The 25,888-nt window shown below is 43.7% G+C and overlaps 1 protein-coding gene across 3 annotated transcripts in view; it reads right to left on the minus strand.

Moving 5' to 3' along the window:
* Positions 1–179: 179 nt before the first annotated feature.
* MKLN1 (muskelin 1) overlaps positions 180–25,888 on the minus strand; it is a 104,241-nt gene continuing 78,532 nt past the window's right edge. For all 3 annotated transcript variants that reach the window (XM_050324080.1, XM_050324082.1, XM_050324083.1), the window contains 6 exons: positions 24,308–24,455; positions 23,202–23,316; positions 21,344–21,483; positions 19,393–19,495; positions 11,147–11,201; positions 180–9,195 (listed from right to left, as the gene is read on the minus strand). In XM_050324080.1, the coding sequence (XP_050180037.1) occupies positions 9,074–9,195; positions 11,147–11,201; positions 19,393–19,495; positions 21,344–21,483; positions 23,202–23,316; positions 24,308–24,455 (683 nt within the window). In that variant the 3' untranslated portion in view covers positions 180–9,073. The remainder of the gene's footprint in view (positions 9,196–11,146; positions 11,202–19,392; positions 19,496–21,343; positions 21,484–23,201; positions 23,317–24,307; positions 24,456–25,888) is intronic.

The raw sequence follows: 25,888 nt of genomic DNA on the forward strand, positions 1-25,888 counted from the left end.
TGTTAGGAACACACTGGATTTATGGGACACCGATTCTACTCACCAGTGGTGTCAGGGAACAGGGCCAGACACAATGCACCACTGGTTTCACAATTTCTCCACCACTACAAGACCTTCACAGACACTTTTTCCCATTCTCAGAAGCGATGTGTGAACAAACAGACCTTAAATCAACACCCTTGCTGGCATATACATTTTTATTAAGAAAGAAAATGAACAAAATACATTCTCTCCTTATGTACATTACATACAACATAACTACATTTGTAGATATTCCTCGTGTCACTCATTCATTTATGTACAGCATGGGGCTCACACACCAACCCAGAAATCATCAGAGATGATTTATGCCAAGGAAGAAAATTAACACTCCGGGCTGAGCAAAGATCATCCGTAAAGGAAAGGGTGGGATGGGGAATCACCGGAGTCCAGGAATGATTCCTGTAACCACCACGGGCTCAACACAGGACTAGTCAATATTTAACTTGCCTATTAAAACACATGAGCAGTTCACAGTGTTCATCACCCCACGGATGCTCCTTCCCAGCCCAGGGCTGTCCACACCTCTCAGCTCAGCTCTCCTGTGCTCCGGTGTTCGAGACAACAACTGCAGGACAGACACCAGCGGGAATTCCGACGGACACCAGAGGCTGCAGGGTTGCTGCAGAGAGGCAAATGCTTCAAGCTGGCTGCCAAAACAGAACAAAAAGGGCCAAACTCTGGACAAGGGGTGGACACTCACACTTCCAGCACTACGTAGGGATAACCAGCTTTTGGGGACCACACAGGGGTGTAGAGGACGAGCTAATGAACACTGAAGGTCCAGACAAACAAACCACCACACAGTACAGTGCTACCATCAGGGTAGAGGCAACAGCTCAACAAGCAGCCAAAAAACCCACCCCAGCCAGGTGATGCTGCCCAGCCAGCTCACTGCTGTTTGACCCCAAGCTTTCCAGATCCTGTCTGTGCTATCAACTCGCCAAAGAGGGATCATTTTAGCAAAGCTAAGCCCAGCACTTCCAAAACGAGGCACGGCACATCTCAGCACAGGAACGCACGAGATGCACACCACCACCAGCCCACAAGGACGGGAATGTCATCTCCAATTAACAGGGAACGAGCCCACAGACTTTGATTCTCTGCCCCTCAGCAAAGTGGTCTGTGCAGTTCGGGGCCTCCAAGGCTCAAGACTCCCATAAACACATTTGTTTGTGTAATTCAGCTCGTTTCTCTGGCTTATGGTCTCTCCACTGTCCCCTCATTTCCTGCTGTGGAGGAGGGTGTGCTGGAAAGAGAGCAGAAAATACGGCTACTACACAGCTACTATAGTAACAGCTACTAATAACAAGGGGCTTGTTTTCTTTTCCAATACCCAGCACAGCAGCTTCTGAAGTGAAAAGTGTTCCACACAGCTGAACATCAACGGGAGGGAGGGGAGGAGGGATAGGAATGATGAGGGAGAGATGAAGGCAATATTCCCTCCCTCCTGCAAGTTTGCATTCCCGGGGACCACAGCAGACAAGAGAGGAAACCAAGTCAGCAATACAATAGTTTTCCATTTTCCCCCCTGAGAGCTGAATTTTTTGTCAAAACCTCAAAAAAAAAAAAAATATCACTTTTCACCCCTCAGAGGGTTTTCTTTAAGGAACAGACCCTGCTGCAGCACTTCTCTATTTAGTGCTGCATCACTGGGGAGAAAAACCTATCCAGTGGTATTTGGGATGTGGAGATGACTGCAACCACCAGAGCCACTGTTGTGGTCTGGCCTTCCCCCCCCTCACACATTAATTAAAAAGCACATGATCTCCCTTCATCTCACTGGCAGCTTTCACCAGAAAGCTCAGAACATCTTTAGGTTTTAACAATCTCTGAAGGCAGCCAGAGCTGATGGTGCTGCACCACCTCTGGGCTGTTGGAGCAGAGTTAAGCCCATCGCTGTGGAGGGAGGGACTGGGGAGAGAGTAAAATCTGCACGAGTCTCTCTGGTGTCCTTGGGGTGGAGGGGGCTCAGGCTCGAGGTGAAGCCCCAGGACTCCCAAGATCCTGGTATTGCATCACTTCCATTGGAAAAAGAGCCAGGGAATTCAGCTTACAGGAAAAAAATCGGGTGCAAACAGCAGAACTGCTTGTTAAAGAGTCTTCAGAGTCCTTCCACAAAGACAGAGCACATCTTGCACACCTACTCACATGAGCCACTGCTGTATTATCCCTAAGCACCTTTCTCTTCCCATTCCCTCTGCCCAGCTACTCTGCAGAACTAAACCAAACCCCCACCCCAATACCAGCTGCTTGCCCCCACCAGTGAAAGATTTGGGGTGATGAAAGCAGGTGCAGGAACCTTGGACAACTTGAGGGTTGGTATCATCACCCTTCTCCTTCCTGCTGAACAACTGCCACCCTCTCGGGGCCAAGTAAAACAAACCCTGAGACAGGAGGGAAGGCTTCTGACAGCACTCAATGAGGGCTCATGGAGGGGCAGAAGTGAATCACGCTGCAGTGGGAAATCAGCTGCCACACTTCCCTGTCCTTACCCAAGACGAAAAACATCCCTGGAAAGAACAATGTAGATCACAAGGATCCTCCCTGACTGTCTCAGAGGCAGCAGGAAGGAGTTTTGCAAAGGAAGCAACTGGAGGATGATGTGACACGGAGAAACTGCTGCCTCAACAACCACCACGTGGTTCTAACCTCTAATTCTTCAGCTGGTATCCATTAAACTCATGGAAGTCTGAAGGCATTTTAACAGCAGTGAAAAGCCACACAGGGGAAAGAAAAGTCAGAATAAATGGGGGAATAGCCAAGGAACCATGCTTTCACCATCATGTCTGCTAGGGATAAGATTTTCCTTCCAAATTAATAGCAAACCAAAAAAATCTAAGCAGATAGAGCCAGTTTTGAGCCATTCACTCACATTCCTGTTTTCAGGAATGAACTGTGATGCCATGCTGCAGCTGAACAGTTGACTGATTTCTGACAGCACTCACAGTCTCCAGGTCATCAGTAAAAAGCTGTGCTGACTTACAGCAAACAGCTGGAAGCCAGGACAACATACAGTCCTGTCTGCACTGAGTACAAATTAAGATTTCAGGGTACCCAGCTGATCCACTGACAGCAGCTCCAGCGAGTGGCTTGGAAGCAGAGCACTGAATTTGGGTCACAGCAAGTGCCTGGAGTTCATCCCTATCAAATCTGGTCCACGAAAGCAAAGGAGACAGCAGCAATGTGTTACCTTCAGGATCTGTGGCTGGGGAAGATGCTGCCTTTGCAGGTCTCCAACACCTCAGCCACACAGCTGGAATTACACCCAACCCACGCAAACAGGGTCACAGACATATAACCAAAGCACACGTGGATAATCCCAAACTCCAGCCAGTTCTTTGACCTCTGCCAGGAATGCCAAAAGGATACCTGCTGGCATTCCCTGCGAGGTGCTCCTGGGGGACTCTCCAACAGCAATAAGCAGGTCATTAACTGGCTTCCACTCCAAAACCACATTTGGATCCACTGCCTACAGACAAAAGCATCTGGAGTCAATTGATCCAAGCGCTGAGCCACGGACTGTTATCATGGTTCCAGTACAGTAAACCTACTTTTTCCACTCCAACTTTTCATTATAATAGAGGCTTTCAGTAAAACAGGGGTTTTGCCTATAATCCATTACCACAACTCCAATCGTTGCCAGTATAACCTTTTCCATGACAGTCTCCCATTCCCACAGGAGTTTTAGATACACTAACAAGCTTCTGACAGCACATTTACATTTCAACAGTATTTACAGCTTATATACTACTACAATCTAGACCAAGAACAAGTCATATAGTTGTCCTTTAACTCTCCTTTCACAAAATAAGACCCATTTCCAAATTATCACATGTACTCATTAAAATAGGCCAAGCTCAGAGATTCTATAATCTTCCCCCTAAATCAAAACACCAATAATTTTAATTTTTAAATGGGCCCACTTCTGTTTCTGGAATAAATACAGCTATAAAACAACACAAGCACTTCCAGAGACATAACATGAAACTGCTTTTACTGTCAGGACTTCACTTGACAATAGCCAAACATTCCTTAACTCCGAGCCAACTAATAAGCTAAAATTCAAAGCATTCACGGGGGACTCAAGGTTTCACAAGACATTTTTTCCACTTGTAAAAACGAAGGGACCGAATGGAATCGTATCTAATGATTTTTTTTTTGCCATTTTTTTCCCAGAAGTGGCACAGAATTACTGCCTGCACAGGGGTGGAGGTTGCACAGAAGTAATTCAAACGAAAAGTTTCACCCGATGAGCTCTACAAAAGTATTTCTTGCTCAGTTCTGAAATACAGGAGGCAGCAGGAAAACTAATAATGTTTGTGTTACTCTCCTGCATTCGAAACGAGCAGCACTAATGCTCATCTTTCTCACAGCAAGAGCAGCAAAGCAAGTTTCAGGTGTTGCTCAGGGCACTGCTCTGAATCCATCGCTCCCCAGCGCAGGCTGGCACAGCAGGGCCAGGTCAACGCACGACTCGCGTCACACCGAAAAACTCCCCTTGAAAAATTCGCACACGTCAGGAAAGTGATTCAGAAAACAGCTGTTCCCCAAAGCCCTGTGGAAAACACAACTTCCAGGCTCGTTACTCGGCTTTGGAAGGAGTCTCTGCTGGAAGAAGACACAGCTAATGGAGACCCGGACACTCGTGGCTGCCAATTAAAGGAACACAAGGATGAAGCTGCGACATTGCCCGGCCAGCAGCCCCCACACCTCTGCCACCCTCCTGCAAACAGCTGTGTCCAATTAATTTGCTTACTGACTCCTCAGTCATTAAACTTTAGTCATTAAATCACCAAATTTCCAGGCTAAGTTGTTACAATCAGCGACTAAAAAAGTTTCAGCAATTTCATTTAACCCCGTCACTCCAATTCACAAAGGGAAGCTTTTCTGTGCTCTTCAGGAAAATTCCCTACTTTCACTCCAGTTGCCACTGCACAAGGCAGTACCTTAGAAAAGCTCTTCCAATTGGGTGTTCCCAGACTGATTTTCCAAATTTAGAGTAAGATTCTGCTAAGTGATGTTCTGGTAGGAAGCTTCAGCCTGATCCCTGAGCTAGGCAGGGCATTCCTGTGTGCACACAGAGCCATCCTGGGCAAAACAAAAACCAAATTCCAGGTGTTTATTCAAGAAACTGGATCTGACTGCCTTTACTACATAGCCAGGGAAAGGGCAAACTGAACTTTTCCACGACAAAGTTCTCCTTCCCTGTTCTCCTCAGCAAAAGGAAGAGATGACAAAAACAAACAGATCATAAATATCTTTAAAAGAGACAGAAGATAAAAACTACAGTTAATTTCAGTGAACACTTTGCATCACCCTTCAGGCCTGCCTGGGATCAATATTAATCAACGGGATCCTCAAAAAAAGCATGGCCAGAAGGTGGCTAAGGTCTCCTAACTTTTATCAACATCTAAGAAAGTCCTGCTGCCACATGAAAACATTCTGGGTTATGCTGCAAGAGCAGCACTTGCTTTGAGAGGTCATTTTGGGAGAACTCTTAAGAACTTCTACCTTGTGACTACTTTGAGGGGTTGTGGTAAAACAAACATAAACAAACTCAACTTAATTCTACCTAATCCAAGTGACCAAACAAATCAGTTCTGTAGGGCTTTATTTCTCTAAGAAAATGAGAATAGGAACAATATAAAGTATAATTTCCTGTTTTCCAAAGAGATGATCTACTGAATGATACCGTAAGGGCCACTGTCAGTGAAGAACCAAACTCAAGGATCTCAAAGGATATTAAAAAAGCTAAAACAGGACTGAAGTCTGGATGTCTGTATCAAGTTTATCCCACTCGACTTCCTCCAGCTTTAAAAGGCCTACCAGAACCTTGCAACTTTGGCTTTAAAGACCCCAGTCCTCGTGAATGAGTCCCTCCCTGACAAGGAACGACGCCTTCCTCTGCAATAACCTTATTTACAGGTTAACACGGAATTTACAGGTAGAACTACTGTAGTGCAAAGATTATGTGGTGTCAAGTTCATACACAAAGTCACCTTACAACCTATGGTAGAGGCAAATAGCGTATGTTTGTCTTGCCTAAGCTAAAAAGCAGCCTCAGACACAGCCTGCAAGCAGTGATGGTGAGGTTTGAAGGCTTCTCACGCACAGCTTGTGTGTTTATAAACCTGGCATGCACTAGGCTGTGAAACACTTTCAGGTGGCTGTTTTCAGACCCAGTGGGTTTCTTTTCTGTTTGTACTTCGGGATTTCTGTAATGAGAACATCTAATGCTTTCCTGGAATATCACCAGTGCCTTTAAAGATCTGCACGTAATTAAATCCAAACTCTCCGTGTCGCTGCCTGACAACAACTGGCTGACTTTGAAAGGAAACTTGTACTTCACTGCTCAAGAATTTTTGATTAGATTTTAAAATCAGGTAGTGCAGCACACACCAATGCAAAAAAAAAAAAAAATCATTTAGTTTTGACTCCTAGCTTTAAGGACACGGGAGAAGGAAAGACCCTTGGCAAAGCCACAAGAAGCCTTTTCCCTTTGGATTAACCTCTCTGGCCACACGGTGCCTCTGCTGCTCAACAAATACTCCGAGGCTGAGCAAATATTTTCTGCTGGTTAATCACCAGCTGCCATCCATGAACTGCACTGGTGTGAGCCCACATCGATCCGCCCAGGATAAAGCCAGGTCAATATTTGATCATCCTGAAGGGCCCTCGTTAGCTGGGACCGTCAGTCCTGCAGGAGCACCTCAGACAAACCATCGACTCACACGGTGCTACAAAACACGGAGCCAAGGCTGCCAGGTTTCCCAGGCACCCCCACACAGAGGACAGGGAGTTTGGATCGAATTTCTCTGACACAAATCAGACCTGACACCACGCAGCGCTCACCACCAACGCCGTTCACGGCTTTTGGCAGTCCTAAAGTCCTCCCGTCTGCTCCAGCTAGGTCTACCTTTTGGCCTCACGCGTGGTCACCCAAGGTGGACACACATAAAAATTTATGAAGAGCCTGGCTGATTAGAGAACTGTCACAAAAAGCATTCAATATCTGACTGAAGCTGGAGGACACACAGGCAGTGAGATCAAGTGATAAGGGAGCACAACAGCACTCAAATTTTACGTACTAGAGGGCTGCAGCATTTTGGCTGGTTGCATTAGAAGTGATCAGTTCAACCTCAATGGAAGCAACACGTCAGCTGGAATATTCCTCTGTTATCTACATTTGTACTGGATAAACTCTAATTAGTTAACAAAGCCTCAGCACAGGTAGCACATCATGAAGCCCAGCGGTAACGTAAAACTTTCCACATCACTGGGAAAAAAAACCTGCCACGTTCCAAAGAAATGATTTCATCAGATTTCATTTCCTTCACCGAGTGGAGTCTTCCCCAGACATGTGATTTGCCATCCACTGAAGTGTACAATGTCTGAACAGTCTCAAGTGACAGGTTAAAAACACTGCATTTGTACAGTCCTCCCTGCAGACAAGCAAAGCCCGGCCTCTGACATATTGTTCCTTTCTAAGTGATTAAACATTAGTATGAGTTTTTTTAAATTTATTTCTAACGTAGCAGGACTACAAAAGTCACACAAAGAACATGATAAAGAGGCAATACAATGCAATCAAAGCAAGCAGACACTCGAGCTCTGAAAAAGACACTTGACCAACTCTTTTATTTCAAGAGTCCATCTTTGCAACACAAAGGATTTTCCATCAAGTTCAACAGGGGCCACGAGGCCTCAGCGGGTGCAGCAACGATACCCAGCTGGCGTGAACACTGCTGGACATAAAGCTTTGCAGTCTCATATAAATATTTACATGTGCCAGTGTGTACTGAACACTCACTGACACCAAATGCACAGTTTCTAGAGCTGGCTATGCGTGTCCTTCATTCCACTTCACAGTGCAGCACCAAGCCCTTACGGTGTTTAGAAAGAAGGCTTTCAGCGAGGAGGAAGAATATATTTTCTATACGTATGCATCAGCTGGCTTCCAAAGAGATTTATGCTAGGAAGGCCTCCCTCACGTTCAGATCTAGGTCTAAAGTGCGCTGACAAGTGCGTGAGCTGCACTGCACGGGAAGGAGACAAGCTGCCGGGAGCAACGCTCTGCACAGGGGACACACGGACAAACGCACACAGAAGCACACGGAAACGAAGACAATCTGCTTCAGAAACCCTACACCCAACCCGGGGTCAGGTTGCAGAGGTTGTTGGGGGGGGGGGTGTGGTGGAAGACCCAGTTCTGCCGGGCTCGCCGAGGACCCCTGTGGTTTCCCAGTGGAAGAGCACAGCAGCAGAGAGAGCGATCCCCGAACAGGGGCCGTTCTCCCGCTTTCCAGCAGTTTCTCTGAGGTTCCCACTTGCCTGCCAGGCTTAAGTGGAAGGCTCCAGAGAACAGAAGAGAGGGATGTAGGTATTCGGTTTAGATCGAGTCTCAGATGCAGTTAGACACGACTGTCAGCTCGATTCTGGGGCGAGGAGACAGACGCTTTGTAACACGCGCTCGCCTCCCCACGACACAAGATTACAAGACTCAAGACATAAATTACTTTTACCTCAACGTGTGCCAGTGTCCTGCCAGCAAGTTATTCAGCTGCTGAGGATGGAGTTGTAGCATAAAGCAATATATTGTGACAAGATACAGATGAGGAAAGAAAAACTTCTCCCCCCTCTTCCTCAGGAAACCCAGAATAAAACCCATCATCTTTAATCCCAGACAACTCACAAATCTCAATTTTCCCCCACAGGCAAAAAGATCACTACGTGACTGGGTTTTATTTCTTTTTTTTCTTTTCCCCCCACCTTTTCATCTTACATTTGCTAACTCAAAATCCAAAGTCAGAAAAAATATATATATATTTAGTCAGAAGTACGTCAGTTACATTTTATTAACCTACTCCAAGGAAAAAGCTCCAGGGATTCACCATACAAGTATAAAACCCCTTTCAAACACCTAGGGGTCACTATATTAACTTCATCCCAGCAGTCAATCAATGCAGTAAAAAAATTAAAATACTGAAAATGGATGCTTTTTTCCTCTGCCACGTGTCCAGTGGTTGCTCCGTTACAGCGTGATGAGGTCCACCAGGTTGCCTTTGGGAGGGGTCATGTTGTCTGGAAAGAAGTTGACTAGCGTGTCAAACAGCTGAGTTCTCTGGGCATACGTGTGGTCAACATCTGAAAATCCTGGGGAAGGAAGAAACAGGGAAATTGAGTCAGTTCTCACTATTCTAAACGCTCCGTGGAACAGCCCAGTTGTCCACTTGGGATCGATGTTAACAGTTTGCTACTTCTGCCTCCACTAACAGGGCTGCCAGCCCTGCACCCCACTGCTGTGTGCACAGAGACACAGAGATCACGTCACCCCAAGCCAGCACTGCAATCAAAATGCCATAAAAAGTAATAAGCAAATGCCTGTCAAGCTCACTGACAGCCCTGAAGAAACAGGGGAAGAAGGAGTTCTCGGGGGAAGGGGGGGGATGCTGCTCTGATGTCCCAGAAAACAAAATCTGTGTAGCTATTTTTATTTGGTGCCTCATTTCTTCTGTCCTCGGGCCTTCCTCGTTATCTTCACTGCCATAACCAGAACAGCTCCTAGGATTGCTTGGAGTTTTCCTTGAGACAAGCCCTGCTGATGGGTAGGAGTCTCAAGTCAGGTATTTACTCACTGGAGTTGCACAGGGGACCTTGGCTGCATCTTGGCACAAAGGAGCTTTGCAAACTGGGTTTCTGAAATGCTGCCTCCTGACAGGGGAGGGATTGATCTGCATTGTTTATCCAAATCATCACACTAAAACCATCAGCAGCAAGAACAATAGGGCAGGCACACAATGATTTCCTCTGCTTTGTGTTACTTCCATCGCTGGTATCTCCAAGGAATGCTTTCTAATTCAGTGAACTCACTCTTCAGTTAATCAAAGTCAACCAAGTTAATCAAATCAAGGAGGGCTGGGGTTTTTTGCTTTATTTTAGAAGCACTGCTTGACATGTGTATCCTATCTGTAAAGCCAAACTCTGGATAAAAGCACTGATCTGATTCAACAACTAATTCATCTTCTACCACACTTAAAACCAGGGACAGGTTTTGAGGGTGGTGAAAGACTGGCACAAGTTGCCCAGAGAAATTATGGCTGCCCCATCCCTGGGAGTGTTCAAGGCCAGATTGGACAGGGCTTGGAGAAACCTGGTCTAGTGGAAGGCGTCCTTGCCCGTGGCAGGGGTCTGGAATGAGATGAACTTATTTAAAGTCCCTTCCAACCCAAACCACTTCGTGACGCTACAAAAAAAAAATCCAACTTTTCTGAAACATCTGTTTGCTTTCTTTAAAAACAAAATTAATTTCAAGGGATCAACTAGATGTCTTCCAAACCACGCCAGCTCTGCAGAGCTTCCTCATCCAGCAGGGCAGACAGTGCGGTGGGCTTTTTCCTTCCCTCAGTTCCTTAGGTTGGGAATTCTGCCTCCAGAAAAAAAAAATGAAGTTGTCCAAACTCTCAGCAAGAGTCTCAGCAATCTGAGGACAACGCAGCACCACAAGGATGTAAGCTGTGCCTACAGCCTTCCTGCTGCCCTCCCAGGATTAATCTCTGAGCTCTGTAAAAGAGTTAAATGGACAGAGCAGCGAAACAAATCATGGCTTTGGCTCAGCCCGCCTGTTTCCAGCCCTTCACGCCACTGTTTTCTTCGCTCTTGACATTCTGCCCAAAGAACTCGTTCTGCAAAGAACAGGGCGAACCAAACTACTCCAGGAATTGCAGTTATCACAGCAAACAGAGCTGCAGCCATGCTGTGAGAGTCCAAAGTGACATGACAGGAGGTGCTTTATTCTGACCAAAGCTTCTGTTTACTTGGGTAACAGCGAAGGATCAGATGTATTAAGACACACAAAATGATCCCAGGAGGCACTGGTTTAAAACCACTGATGTTGACAGATGTTTTAAATATGGGCTTGAGGCACTGGACACTGGTCACTATAAATAACCTCTCAAATGTCTGGGTAGTGGCACTTTGCATATTCAAAATGAAAAAGGGCCTACAATGTTCATAGGAACTACAATATTTGATAGAAAAACCAGTAGAAACTAATAGCAATTATCAAATGGAACATCATGTAATTCCTCTGACACACAATACTCACCAAGAGTCGTGAAATCCGAGCCAGACTTAAATAATGCTGAGGCAAGAAGCTGAAACTGCAGAAGAGGTGAAGGGAGAAAGAAAGAAAAAAGTGTTATTAACCACACAGGAAAAAAAAAAACCCAAAAGGTTCATAGAAGTCCAAGTGGCTTTAAAGTTGCTGTGTTTTCTCTGCACAGTGCTCAGAACTGCTGTGCCATACACATGAATAAGAGCAGCAGGCACTTTCACATGAGCAATACAATTTGTCACCTTGGCACAAGTTGGGTGGTTTTTCCTAGAATTAGAGCAGTGTTGATGCAATGAAAGGTACTTGACTGAGAGCTCTAAAAATCTCTTTTTTTTTTTACATATAATTTTTTGCCTCTTTGGCAGGTACCACAGAGCAGAAGGAAGAGTCTCTTCCACGCAGTAACATTCCCATGGATTAACATGGTACAGGCTCAGCAGGCAGGGATTAGATAGCACAAAAACAGGGGAACTGCTGGAGTGCAGCATGAACTTCTTGAGCACACAGAAAGCTCTGCCCAGAGAAGTTCTGGATGTTCCATCCCTGGAAGTGTTCAAGGCCAGGCTGGATGGGGCCCTGAGCAACCCGATCTAGTGGGTGGCATCCCTGCCCATGGCAGGGGGTTGGAACTGGATGGTCTTTAAGGTCCCTTCCAACACAAAACACTCCATGTTTCTAATGGTATCAACCTTTCTGAACTGCCAGAGAAGCTGGAATCACAATCTTAAGGCAGCATCTCTTTAATTAAAAATAAAACTTCTTTGGGAACATCAGAGTCACGAGTGCAAACGTTTTAAGTAACACATTCAAGGTTTTAATCTCCCTTAGTATCTCACTGATGGACAGTGACCAGGACCTTCCTCTGCCCCAGCTGCTGTTCTCAGTCACCCACAGAGTAGCAAAGCTTAGTGCTTTGTCATGTTCCTGTAAGGAACGAGCTGATGTCTTAAAGGCTTCGAATCTCGTGTCTCCTGCGTGTCTTTTCAGCACATAAGCCCAAAGGGGAGAAGAGGGGGGAAGAACCAGGATAAATACGTTCAGGGAAGGAGTGGAAAGAATGGCCACGAATTACAGATCCACCAGTTTCACTTCAATTTCAAGAAAAAATGGGAACACAGACAATTTGAAGGCATGAAAGAGTGGAGAAGGTGATGAGTAGCAGCCAATGTGAGTTTGGCAACAACAAGTTGTATCACATCAATCTGATTTCTTTTATGAGGCAGCAGGTCCTACGGATGGGACTTGGCAATGGACGTTGTCCATTCTGACTTCCATAGGAATTCTGATGCTTTTATATGATATTTAAAGGCAAATTATCAAGGCATCACCCAGATTTAGCCAACAGGGAAAGGAAAACAGGTCAAATAACTTTTCTGTGGGTGGCCATCAGTGGTTTGACATGAAAATGGGAGCCATGAATCAGGAGTGATTCATGTGTGCCCTGGGGTCAGCACCATCCTGGGTCTTCAGTCACAACCTGCTTGGCAGGACAGGGCAGGATCACCAAGCCCACAGGCCTTAGACCACACTCAGGCAGACTGACAGCATGGAGCAGGCAGCCCTCCCACTGTTTTTCCACTAAATCCAGCTTGAAATGATGGATCAAGGTGTGTTTCATTAGGGCCACGTGCAAATCAACATAAATCAGTGATACAAAAACAGGTGCAGAGGCTCTGTGAAAATGCACTTAAGAGTTATAACAGATCAATGTCATCCTATTGTAAAACTGGCAAATGCATAGAAAGTGCACAAAGAAGGAGCAGGATCTTCCAATAAATCAAGCATTCCTTCTGTTATCAAGGCTTGTAAGTCTCCTCTACAATAAGGCACCCACTTTGGGGTGCCCCTCTATCAATTAGCAACATAGGAAAAAAGCATTAAAAAAAAAAAATGTAGTGGTCTGAAAACCAAGTTCTATGAAGAAAGTTCAAAGGAGTCATGTCTGCATAGCCCCCACAGAACAATGACCAGGGAGGAATCTGCCAGAAGTCACAACTGCAGAAAGCTGCTACAAGAAGTAAATCTACAACTAAGTGCAAGAAGCCACAAAAACACATCAGCAAGATCAGTTTCAACGTGGCATCAAGGGCAAAAGCAATCTAAATTAAGGACTGTGGTGTGCTGGAGTGAGTTTGCATCTTTTGGAGAGGGTGTCCTGGGAAGGTATAAGAACAGGTCAGAAAGATGAAGATTGACAAACTCCAGAAGAGGGGGGAGAGGGTGATTAAGCTTCCTCTTGAGTGTGAGGCCTGGTCATCCCAAATCACGAGTGACTGCAACGCTCCACGTGTACTTCCCTGCAAGCTTAATTTCCCAGAGCTGCTTGGCTTCCAATCGGCAACGTGCTGCTCAAACAGCTGCCCAGCAGAAATAGCTCCAAAAGTTCCAATAAAACCCGTGGCTAAATCTGTGCTGCTTCTGAGAGCAAATGCCATGTCCTGGCCACCCTTCCCTCCCACACAATTGCCTCAGGGACCTGCTGCCAAGGTGGATGCCACGTGATTCCAGAGGTTCCCTCTCCTCCCACAGCAATGCCAGCAGCCTTCCCGCTGGGAGCAGAAAGCCACACTCCAGGCTGGGGCTCAGGTGCCCTACTAAGAGAGAATATAACCAGGATCCAACATGTAATTTGCTGAACCGAGACTAAAAATCCACTGAAAAGACCTTATGCCAAGTATTCCAGCCTGGAATGGATGCAGGCACCAGGCAGGATGGATTTTCATGGCTACAAGTTTCTTCCCCATAAAGCTGGACAGAAGTATCTTGTTTCCTTCTTCACTGATGACACTGCACTTCAGTTAACCTTGAGGGCTGTTGTTTGTTTGGCTTGACATTAAGTTTATGTCTCAGCTCGCATTTAAAAAGCACTTTCTGATAGATAAGTCAAGCACAAAAGTTAAGAACATCAGTTACAGACAGTGCTAAGCCTAAATTGGTTCACTCTGCATTTGCATTATTATCCCAGTTTAACCCTATGATGTTCTCCCAAAGGATACCTTCTTTCCCAATGCATAGGATGGTTACTGCTTACTCAAGACCACTCCTTCAGTTTTCTTACATTAAATGTTATTGTAATAGCACTTCAAAGTCTGATTAATTCTGGGTCCCCTCCTTGAAACTAACAGAATCTGATTTTTCAAAATAATGTTATGCAACAACTTCTGAATTCACAGAAAAGCAAAGCCCTCAAGCAAATCACACCTGAGGTCTCTCCCATCAGGCACCAGAATGAAACACCCCGTTAATGACCACCTAGAAAAACAATTTGCTTAACATCACATGGCAACTCTGTTACAGAGGCAAGACCAGAATTCAATTATCCAGCAGAAGCATCCAACTGCTTTAATCACACACCACCCATTTTCTTCCGTCAATCCCTCTGGCTCACTGGCCTCATCCATTCCAAATTAAGCCTGCACTCAAAAGACAAGTTTCCTTTGTCATACAATTAACTTCTCTACGAGATCCAACTCACCTTCTGAACTGAGCAGGGGTTCCCTTGGAGAAAACTAGATCTGGTGAACTAAAATAAGGCTGTATTAGCTGTATCTATTTTTGTATATCTGCTGCACACCTCTGCCTTGGCAGCACTGAAATGGTTAAGGGGGGGAATGAGTAACTCCTGTTTGGGATACCTGGCAGGTTGTTTGAATCAGACATAATTCCTCCTCCTCCCTCTCCATAACTGAGCGCTCAGATCACAGTGCAAACCAGCTCCTCAGCTCTGCCCAGTTCTCTGGGGCTGGTGACTCTCAGCACAGGCTCAAAGAGGCAAAGAGAGGCTCAAACTCTTTGAGGATGGAGCCATCACTGAAATTGGGAAGGCTGAACACTGTTTTTCTAAAGGCTCCTTGGCTCCAAAGCCTCTGCTCCTGCAGCACTCAGGCTCTGAGGCTTTACAAAGAATCACAGCAGGACATGAAGAAGAGAAACAGGCTTTTCTTAGCTCCTTCCTAGAACTATTTTTCCCATTTGGGCTTGAATTTTCCCAGAAATATCAGTCTAATGCAGACTCAAACAATACTTTCGGAGCCCGCTGGCTTTATCTGTCAAATTTATTAAAGACTAGATTTTAAGAATGGAAAGTATGAAGCAGCCTTGAACAGGGGCCTCCAGCCTGGGTCTACAAGCAAGTCAGGCCTCAAATTGGCCTCCAGGTCCTTGCTCTTTCTCCTGCCATGCTCCAAGAAAAACATACTGCAAGTTTTCTTTGTGCTTGGTATCTGTTTTACAACAATCATGGGATTGAGCTTCGTCAGTCGCTGACTCTCCATGTACAAAGTCATCTTTTGCTCTCCTTTACTTGGAAAGCACTGGACTTTTTTTTGTATCATCCTGATTTCTAATGTAACCCATTTAAGAGCAGCAAAGTTCTGGGTATGATTCCTGCAGTGTTCAAGGAACAACATTTTAGCTTGGTACATGATCTACTGATGTTTCTGTGCTTTAATAGAACCCGTTTTTCCTTAAACACAACTTGGAATTCAACTTGATGTTTATTTTGACCATCTTTTTCTCTTTAAAAGCCTACAGCTTTAAACTATCACCAAAATCTGTGGGAGAAAGAGAACACCCATGCCACCAGGAATTTTTACACCAACAAATGACACTTTTATACAACTTTAATCTCTTAAATCATGGACAAAATTCTACGTGCTCTGGGGATCTACTCTCCTTTACCATACAGTGTCAGGGCTATTAATCCACAGTCAGTGAACAAGATTTACTGATCAGAAAACCCTGAACTGACTGAAGGGGTTTCGGTGATTTCAAGCAGAATCACAGTGAAAAAGAACTGGATCTGCATTTGTGGGTAGAGGAATTAGTGGCACACAGCCTGTGGCTACTAAAACAGGCACCCCTGCAATACTTGTTACTTGCAGGCATCTACTTCACTTCAGAATAATAAAAAAAGTGAAATGAAAATATAATCCTATTAGCATCCCTAAAATTCACAGCAATGGAATGAAAATCTGGGGGTATGTTCCTACCATCAATCATTCATGCTACTTTAAACAAAATTGGTTACTAACGCCAAAGTAAGTTTCAAGAACAGTCTGTTTGTTTTCCTTGGCATCCAACTCCAAACAGCTGAACAGACTTGTCTAACTAAGTTAGAAGGAATTACTTCTATTACAAAGCAAGCAAACCTCACCGCAAGGGGAAACTCTGTTTGTAATGGTATAGAACACCACCCACACCTCAGTCCAGAAAACATGAAGGTCTGGTCTCCAGGAGAACTATTGCACAGGGTTGGGGATAAAACTATTCAGCTTGGTCCTTCCTAAATTTAACAGATCCCCAAGGAAGAGGGAAAACAGGCAGGAATTGCTTCCCTGAAGATCTGCCACACTAAGAATCCTTACAGCCTTCCATGGCTGCAGCCAGCACGGAGCACGTCAATCACCTTTGATATTAACTAAGACAATCTCAACGACAAATAAAGGCAGAGCATGGAGGTGTCTGGGCTGAGAGACACGAGCAAACTGGTGCTTGAAATTCGATATGGAATCCAAAAAGCCTGCGTCAGTCCTTTGGAAAGCACAAGAGAGCTGTTTGAAGATGCAATGCCAGAGCAAAAAGCCAACTCGATGTGATAACCGGAAGGTAAATTGACGTCAACTGGAAATACAACCAGTCAGTACCAGCCCAGCAACTGGCTCAGGGCCACAGCCCTGCCAGATCTGTTCCAGGGTAAAAAAGCTTTGGAAGTAAAACCTTTACGACCAACACAGTTAATATTTAAAAAAAAAAAAAAGAACAAAACCCAAACAACAACAACAACAACAAAGTGTCCCAAAAACCATTAAATGATTTTTGGAGGTCACTGGAATGGAAGCTTTAATTCTGCTGAATGGTTTGTGTTGATCTGTGGGACCAGCACGACAGACAGAAGCTATTGGATTTTGTTTGGATCAGACATTAGGCCTGCAGAGAAAAGAATCCACAATATATTCACTCAGCTGGACTGAGCTATCTAAGCTCACATGCTGGATCATTGATGTCCAGAGCACCAGTGTGCTCTCTGGAAACGGGTAAACCTTTTCCAAACATTTTATTCTGTTTCTACCCTGTCAGATAAAGCTGTTAGATTCCCCCAAAATCTCTGAGGAGCCCATGCAGGCAGGTAAATTCTTCATTCTTACAAGTTGGACAGGTTGAACAATATGCACTAAACTGGAGAGAATGGAATGTAGAATATTAAAAGGCTTTCCTGTGCCCAATGTGCAGCATCCACAGCAGCTCCTTCAGTCTGTGGGTGACAACAGGCAGCAGGAACGAGGAGAGCAGCTTGCTGATCACACCACAGAGGTTTTCTTTCAGGGAATAAAAAGGCCCAGACAGCCATGAGATCAAGATCTCTTTAGGAGCAACTGGCCAAAGCAACACAGGAGTGACACAGAGAAAAAGGGAGATCACAGAACACAGGACAGGGTCTTACAGGAGTGGGAGGGAGCAGAAGGAGAGAAAAGAGCTTTAGAATGGGGATTTGTGCCTTGTGGGTTAGTACAGGTTCAAACAGGAAGAAGAAACCTCAAATCCTGTGTCCAGTTCTGGGCCCCTCACAATAAGAAAGACATTGAGGGGCTGGAGCATGTCCAGAGAAGGAAACGGAGCTGGGAAAGAGTCTGGAGCACAAGTCTGATGAGCAGCAACTGAGGGAGCTGGGGGGGCTCAGCCTGGAGAAAAGGAGGCTCAGGAGGGACCTTCTGGCTCCCTACAATTCCCTGACAGGAGGGTGGAGCCAGGTGGGGGTTGGTCTCTTCTCTCAAATAAGGAGTACCAGGACAAGAGGAAATGGCCTCAAGTTAAGACTGGATATGAGGAAAAAGTTCACCAGAAGGGTTGTCAAGCATTGGCACAGCTGGCCAGGGCAGTGGTGAATTTACAGGGATTTAAAGGACGTGTAGATATGGTACCTGGGGACATGGTTTAGTGATGGCCTTGGCTAATGGTGCTGGGTTAATGGTTGGACTTGATCTTAGAGGGCTTTTCCACCTTAAAGGATTCCATGAAAGTGCTACTACACTGGTACAAGACAGTGACTAACTGGGGAAAAATAACAGTATCTCCTTTTTCTACCTTAAGAACAGCACAATCATTTGTTGTCTTTCCTACGTTAGAAACAACTATAAAGTAAGTGAAACAACCTGATATGGGACAATTTAAATGAGAAACCATCTAACAGAACATACAGGCATATTGGATCAGATGCTTATAAAGGCTGACCAGAATTTTTGACAAATGTGACCAGTTCCAAGATCCTGATAAGGGTACCCACTTTTTTCATAATTCTAACCCTAAATTCTACACTGTGTACACTCAAGCAGCGTTTTCTCCCCCAAAAGCGTTCAGTGTCTGTATAATCTTTTCTTTATCTAAAATAGCAGGTTAAAACCACCAGCTTAAGTGATTTAATCCAAGGACTCAGCATGGAGTAGAAATGCCCATTTCTCCTATCACGATTTTATAAAAGAAGCTGCTGAATGACTTCCAAAGTCATTAAGGCAAGAAGACAGTAAGGACCATGGAGTTTTCCCCAACTCCCCCATGGGAGCTGAATGCTGGCACATCTTTCCATATGGAAATTAATGATGAAGTCAAATCAATCACTTTTATCTGTCACTTCTCACTATTTCTTTAATCTGTTTGGTAAAGTGACACATACTGCGGTGCTGGAATCAAAACAGGAAATGGGAACAAATTCCTGGAATAAATAAAAGAACATGCCTACTGGACAATATTCAAAAGGCAGAGGAAATAAGATTTTAAGGGCAGTAAGCAATGTATATACACAAATTATATTATATAAAAAAATACTGATCATCTCAGGAAAAACCTCTTTCCCCCTCCCAGAAGCTGCTGAATATTGACAAGCCAAAAGGCAGCATGAATAAGTTTCTCCTCATTTTCTACCACACAACCAACTGCAGACTTGTGACATTTCAGAGAGTTTACATTTCAATTAAAGCTCCCAAAATACACACCAGTATGCTGGAATTAAAACAAAGGCCTACTCTTCACCCTCAGGAGTACAAAAGCTATTTTATCTGGACCTGAAGTTAAATGACTGCTTCTAAAGCAGGGTGAACTTTAGTAGGGAGAAATATATGGTAAAGCGTTGGACACCTGCAGAGCTTTTATAAACTGAATAAAAACAAGGTTTAAGAGGCTCAAAATTTCTACTGAGAACAGTTTAAATTTTTTTTTAAGACCAGGATTTGTTGAGCCCTCACCTCTTTTGTCTCCTCGGGGTCCGAGTGATCCACGGTCACATACAAGTCATTCTGCAGGTACTTCAGTGCACTAAGAGGGTCGGTCTGAGCTTTTTCTTCGAACCTGAAGAGACAGAAAACTTGAGCACAGGCATTTCCTTCAGGCCTAAGTACTACCAGTTCTACAAAGAGCAAAACCCATCTATCAAAACCAGCATTTCCAAAGAAAACCACGTGAGTGGCAGCTCAGCCTGCATTTGCAGGAATACAGACTGAAACGTGGAGGAGGATTTTTTTGGGGGGGTGTAAAGAAGTTACAAGAGCAAAGCATCACCCTCTTACTAAAAATATTCAAAAGCATATGTACAGCAAGTTCTTAATGCACATATATAAAACAGTCAAGTTTGTTTGGTTTGTAAGGTGTGAGTAGCACCTCATGTGAGTAGAACAGTTCAAACACAGGAAAGTTTTGAGCACTTGAGGGATATTAAGATCCTAGGTACCTAAAAATCCTGTTCACCACCACCATTAACAACCAGAAACTGTAACTTCTGTGAATTCCCTGGAAGAGGTTCATAGAGCCCTGAGAAAATGATTCTGGGCTGAGTATCCTCAGTGAGCAGAGCTACGCCCCTGCAGCACTGATTGGGTGCATAAGCCTAGAAAGGATGAAGTTTAAAATTATCTTTCCCCTTCTATCACCTATCACACTGTCATCTCATTGTTATTTTTTTTTATTTGGGTTATTTACTTGGTTATTTATATCACAGTGGACACGTGTAGCCCAAATTTTGAAATTGGCTAAAGATGCAACTCCAGCCAAGCACCCATCACACTCAGCTGGTCAGGCTTGGCTCCCTCACAGGGAACCCAAAAATGGGAGCATGGTGCATAAACTCCAAATTTCTGCCACACAATACACAGCAACACTTCCTTTGAGTGCCATTTAAGCAAGAAAAAAACCAAATAATCCACAGCTGTCCTTGGAGGCTGCAAAGCTGCATCTCCATACCACCACATCTGGGTTTAATAAGCCTCCCAGATAACTGGGCAAGGCCTTTATTAATTTTTGTAGGTATTCACATCTACTGTGTGGCTGATCTTAAAAGGCCCCACCCAGCCACAGTGGTTTTGAGTTGAGTGCAGAAATTTTCTTGCAGCCTCAGAGGTAAATACCATCAGGAAAAGCTGACCTCCCAGCTCTTGGCAGCACCTGATAACAAAGTATTCTCCCCAGGAATGCAGGCTGAGCTATTTATTGGCTTCAAATAATTTGCTGGGTCTTGAAAGGCTGTTTTCTGCTGCAATTTCTTGACTAAGGCAACACCCTAAGCTTGATTTTGAAAAGCCGTTGCCCTAAATAGCAAATATAAGGCAGCTCTGAAGCATCCAGAGTGCAGGAAGCATGGCTGTGTAGCTGAATTCTGCCTAAGTGAGCTCTTTCAGGAGCTTCTGAATGAGAAACTCTGATGACCTCACCACAGTTGAGTCTCAGATGTGCAAAGGCATCCAGCCCCCAGACTTCATTAGCATCCTTGTGAGCTGTTACTATCTCCTAGCACAGTGTTTCCAAAACACACTCCATTTCCCTGGGAGGTGACAGCACCAAAACGCATGTTGATGAGCAGCAGAGTGAAAAGGGAGTCTAAAAATTCCCCATGGCTCCCCCCACACCACATTTTTCTAGTTTTAGAATAACCTAGTCAAAGCAGAATGAAGTTAATTTTGTTGTTTAGTTCTGCCCTGCCGTGTTTTATTAAAATAATATTAAAAAATGATCAAGAAACCTGCAGACCATCATAGCACAGAATCATAGAACGGTATGAGCTGGAATGGACTTTGAAGATCATCTAATCCATATAACCAATAAAATGACATTTCCCAAAATGGTGCAAGATATTCCAAGTTTCATCAACTTTAAAAAAAAGAGACACTTGGAAAATAACATTACAAACCACCTTTGTTTCTATACCTGTGCTTTCTTATGAGGTATTTGCAGTGTCTTAGCAGGTATTCCTTTGAAGGTCGACAGAGCTTCAGAGACCAGAAATCATCTAATCTCATCTTTGGAGAGCAGGATTTACCAGGATTCCCTCCAAATAAGTAATGAACCTAAAGAAACGAGAGACAGATCAAAAAGTTGATTGTTTGTGTACGTGAACTTAACAAGGACAAGTCACTATGTCAGCAACTTTGAAGAGGTTTGTTCTTGAGGGAGAAATTCTGCCTTTTAGTCAAGTTGCTCCATCTTGTTATTAGCCTCATTTTGTCCCTTAGGAGATGAAGAAAGTTCTCTTAAACCACTTACATTTGAAGATAATAAAGAACCTACCTCTAGCAGATTCCTGAGATATTTATAAACAAACATCTCAAACCCACACATGTTCTTTCTTTAGAAACAACCTATGAGCATGATGGACCCTTAAGCACCAACCAAGTGAGTGGGAAGTCCTAAAGATGCTCCAAGTAAAATGACAGCAAGCCCAGAGCAGCATAATTCTGGGAGATGACCAATGTCCCCACATGTGCCATAAACTCTGAAGAGCTTTAATTCAACCTATTTCTGAAATGCAAGACTAGACTTACAGAGAGAGAGGCAAATTTCCAGAAGAGTGGAAGTGTTGCAAAAAGGACTGTTTATTTCTTCACTGTATTTTTCTTCCCATCGTTTGGTAATTCCAGATTCTGAACTGTTGATATTAAACATGCTACAAAGGATCTTCAAGTACTGAGGTTCAACAAGTCCAACAGGCTACCTTTCCCCACAGCTTTAAAAATAATCACTCAAAACAATGTATTCTGCATCCCACTGCTGTAGGCACTCCTTATTTATATCAGAGGAGTTTAGAAAGGTCATTGGAACAGAGGTTTCTAAAAATAAAGACTCTTCAAAACAAGTACATCAAACAGCTCTTCAGATAAAGCTGGGCAACTGCAATGATTTAGCAACCTTCAGAGTAACTTATAAAATACTACTCTCAGTCTCAGGGTACTTTGCACTTAGAAGTAAAGGCAGAGCAGTATTTACAGTCAATATTACAGTCTGTGAAGACAACAAGCAATGCAAGTTCTCCGTGTAGGATTTGCACCTATTCCTCCTTCAGACCCCGTTTATCCCCAAAGTTTTGGGCTAGTTGGGTTTTCCAGATTTGACTGTCATCCCACAGAGTGCAAGACTAAAATGTATTTCTGTTCTTCAACCCAGGCTAAAAAGAATTTCTAGAAAGAGTTTAACTGCAAAATATCCGTGAAAGGTTCAGTAAGTTTCTCACAGTAATTTAAATTAATGGGTTATTCAATTTATGCACCTAATCTGTGGGTTTGTGCTTTCCTGGTTAATATGCACAAACCCCTAAGTTTACTGAGCAGTCAGGTACACTAAAACCAACTTTAAGTCTACTTAAGCATGAACGTGTCTGACAGTGCTAAACAATGACAGTTGCTTCTGACACACAGGGCAAAGTCAGGCACCTCTGGTACAGAAGATGCTTAACTGGGATTTAGTTCATCCCAATTTTTCCTAGAAATGTTGGTAACTGAGACCATTTAGTCACTAACAGATTGTAAGATTAAGACCCTGAGGATAACAAAGCAAGATTCACGTGTTTTAAAGTGAGAACAGCTCTCGTGTCTGCTCCGTACTGACATAAAAAGCAGCTCAGCATTTCATTTCAAAACACGGTAAGTTAAATGAAAGTTACTGACCATATTAATCCAAACCTTAACTCTGAAAAAAACCTATATTCATTGTACCATCTTTGAAGAAACAGCTTCATCTTAAAGAGCAGTAAGACTAAAAAAAGTCATGTATTTTATCTGGACCCTCATACCTTGTGCAACTCATCGTACACCAGCTGATGGGCAAACCTGGGGCAGGGCTCCTCTTCCTGAAGGCTTTTACCTGGATTCTCTTTTGCTGCTTGGTCATTCTTATAGACACATGACCTGAAATACAAGGCAGTAAATAATGGTTAATTAGGACTCAGAGGAAGTAGGAAAGGTTGCTGAAAGGCTGTATACAAATGGTGTGTAACACCAAAGATTTTCTTACTTCTCTACATCTCTATTATCCCATCCCCATTCTCTGCCCTACAAAGAAACCCATCCAACAATCAGAGGTCACCATGACTGAACAAAATCATCAAGCGCAAGCCAAACAGGGAAAAAATTCTAGAAAATTATCTGTCATGAGCTTTGGGGGTATCTTTAGATGTTATATTATCTACCCACAGAATTGTCAGCATGAAGTCTTTTTTATTATGGAGAAAAACATCTTGGACCCAGAGCTTTAGACCACGGACTACAGTAAAGCTGTAATCAATCAATCAATCACTGATTTCCAAAGCAGACTTAAGTTGTAACTGAAAATCCATTTTTAGAAAGCAACATTCACACCTTTCAAAGTGATTGGCCCCCACATTAGAAGAGACCTTGAATACAAAAACTCTGACAGCTCTGGAAAGGGACAGTGGCAACCAGAACACAGCAAACAGACCAGGATAACTTTTCTCAGAATAGTAGATATACCATGGACACTTCTCACCCACCATTCCCATGCACCAGTTTCCTTGGTTTCTAATAACTGGCACCACATAGCAGTTATCAACTGTACCAGTATTATCAACTTACACTTGACTGAATTTGCTGCACTGATGATGAATCCTGGCCCTGAGCACTTCCTACAGGAAAAGCCTTTTATAACTGCTCACTTCCCCTTGTCCCCTCCAGCTGGCTACAATAATTCACATGATTTCTCTCCCTCATTTGGGAGATTATTGCCATGGTGTCTTTAAACACTATGGGAAAAAGAGGTGCCTCAGGGGAACTTAGTTGTCTTCAACATCATCGTTCCAGGGTCAACAGAGGTTACAATTCCTTGGGAGACGGGATTGCTTTCCAAAGAAAGTCAGTGTGGAAGTTAGAATTTATGACTTACCAGCTGTTCCTCACAATGTCATAAATCCAGAATGAATTCCTTACATTCTCTTCCCGCTTCTCCTTGTCTTTACTGAGCCCTGACAAGACATGGATTTCGTTCAGTTCCGGATCAATGGTGGCCCTTTGAGTGAAACCTGTCATTGGAACTGACAGAAGAAAAGAAAAGTTACACACTGGAAACAACAGGAAGGACTCGGGAAGGGATCCAAGCATCAGGCAAATGCCTTTCCCTCTCCCTGCAATTCAGTAGATTATCATCCAGAGGCTGAATTCTTCCCTGCTAAAGCCAAGTCCAATGCAAATTCTCTTCTTCCCTTCTTATCTGTGACTCGTGGAAGAAAAAAAAAAAACCATTCTGCGAGCTGCTGTTTAGTAGAGAAAGATATGGACAGAGCCATTTGTGAGAGTACCAGCTCAGAAATGAGGATTAAGCTGCCTGAACACAGAGCTAAATGACCAGATGACCCTTGCAAATATGAATGGAGTTATTCTGTTATTATCTCATCCATAAAAGGACGCATTGATTCCAAAAAGCTTAACTGCAAAAGCTGGGAAACTCCAAAAAATTCAAGATGAACTCATGACCACGCAGCTCACGCCCCTGCACTGCTTCCTCCAGGACAAAGATGTCAATGCAGGTTTTTGTATTTTCTAAGTATCTGTGGTGCAATTACCAAACTATTCTTCTGTTCCACCTTCGGATTTAGAGATATGGTGAAATCCTGCAGATTCCAACAGTTTTCATCATAATTCCCCGAAAAAAAGGTCAGCAAATTTGTCTGGCAGTCCTTTTTGTTTGTTGTATAATTCCCCATTTCCTGTTTCCCTAGGCAACCATCCTCCCAAAATGTATTTGGGAAGGGCACGTGATCTTTGTTTACAGATCCTGTTTGTCTCCTTTCTCTTTCTGGGTCAGTTTACAAAGGCTGGTGAAGGTTCCTGGCCTTCGGTCAAGATTTTGGCATGAAAAATTCTCAGAACTCTCCTATTTTGCGAATTCTTCCTTGCAATTAAACTTAACTGCACCCACGGCCTAGAAAACGAGCCCTATGCTAATAAACCGTTTAATATTGCTGTTTCAGGAGACACTAAATGGTATTTTGGAAGCCCATTCCATAACAGGTTTCATTCTCATACTTCACTCTTTTCATTTGCTAGGCCAGAAAAGTAATAAACTGATTAAAAAATTCTTAGTAGAATTTGGTTCTCGGCAATTTAGGGCCCTCCTGAAGCATTTGGCTACACCACAAAATCCAAGCATTTCTTTAAAAAAAAAATCAAAAAAATCAAAAAAAGTTAATTCTTATGTAAATTATGTAAAAATTAAGAAATGGGAATATATTCAGATAATTCACTCTCAGTGTCCCATTGACAAAATCCTTCCTCGTGGTTTCACAAACCTACCTAATTTGACCTCAGATTTTGCAACAGAGTTTTAAAGGAAAATTATTTTGGTTTATAAGCAAATGGGTGGCAGAGAAGAAAAAAAGAAAAAAAAATCAGGGAATAAGGCTGGCACAACAATGACTTCACACCTTGTTTTACCTGCAAACCACAAAGACAGTAATTGAATAATTAT

The sequence above is a fragment of the Myiozetetes cayanensis genome, unplaced genomic scaffold, assembly GCF_022539395.1.
Source record: "Myiozetetes cayanensis isolate MyiCay16 unplaced genomic scaffold, myiCay2020 scf3, whole genome shotgun sequence".
NCBI classification, from domain to species: Eukaryota; Metazoa; Chordata; class Aves; order Passeriformes; family Tyrannidae; genus Myiozetetes; species Myiozetetes cayanensis.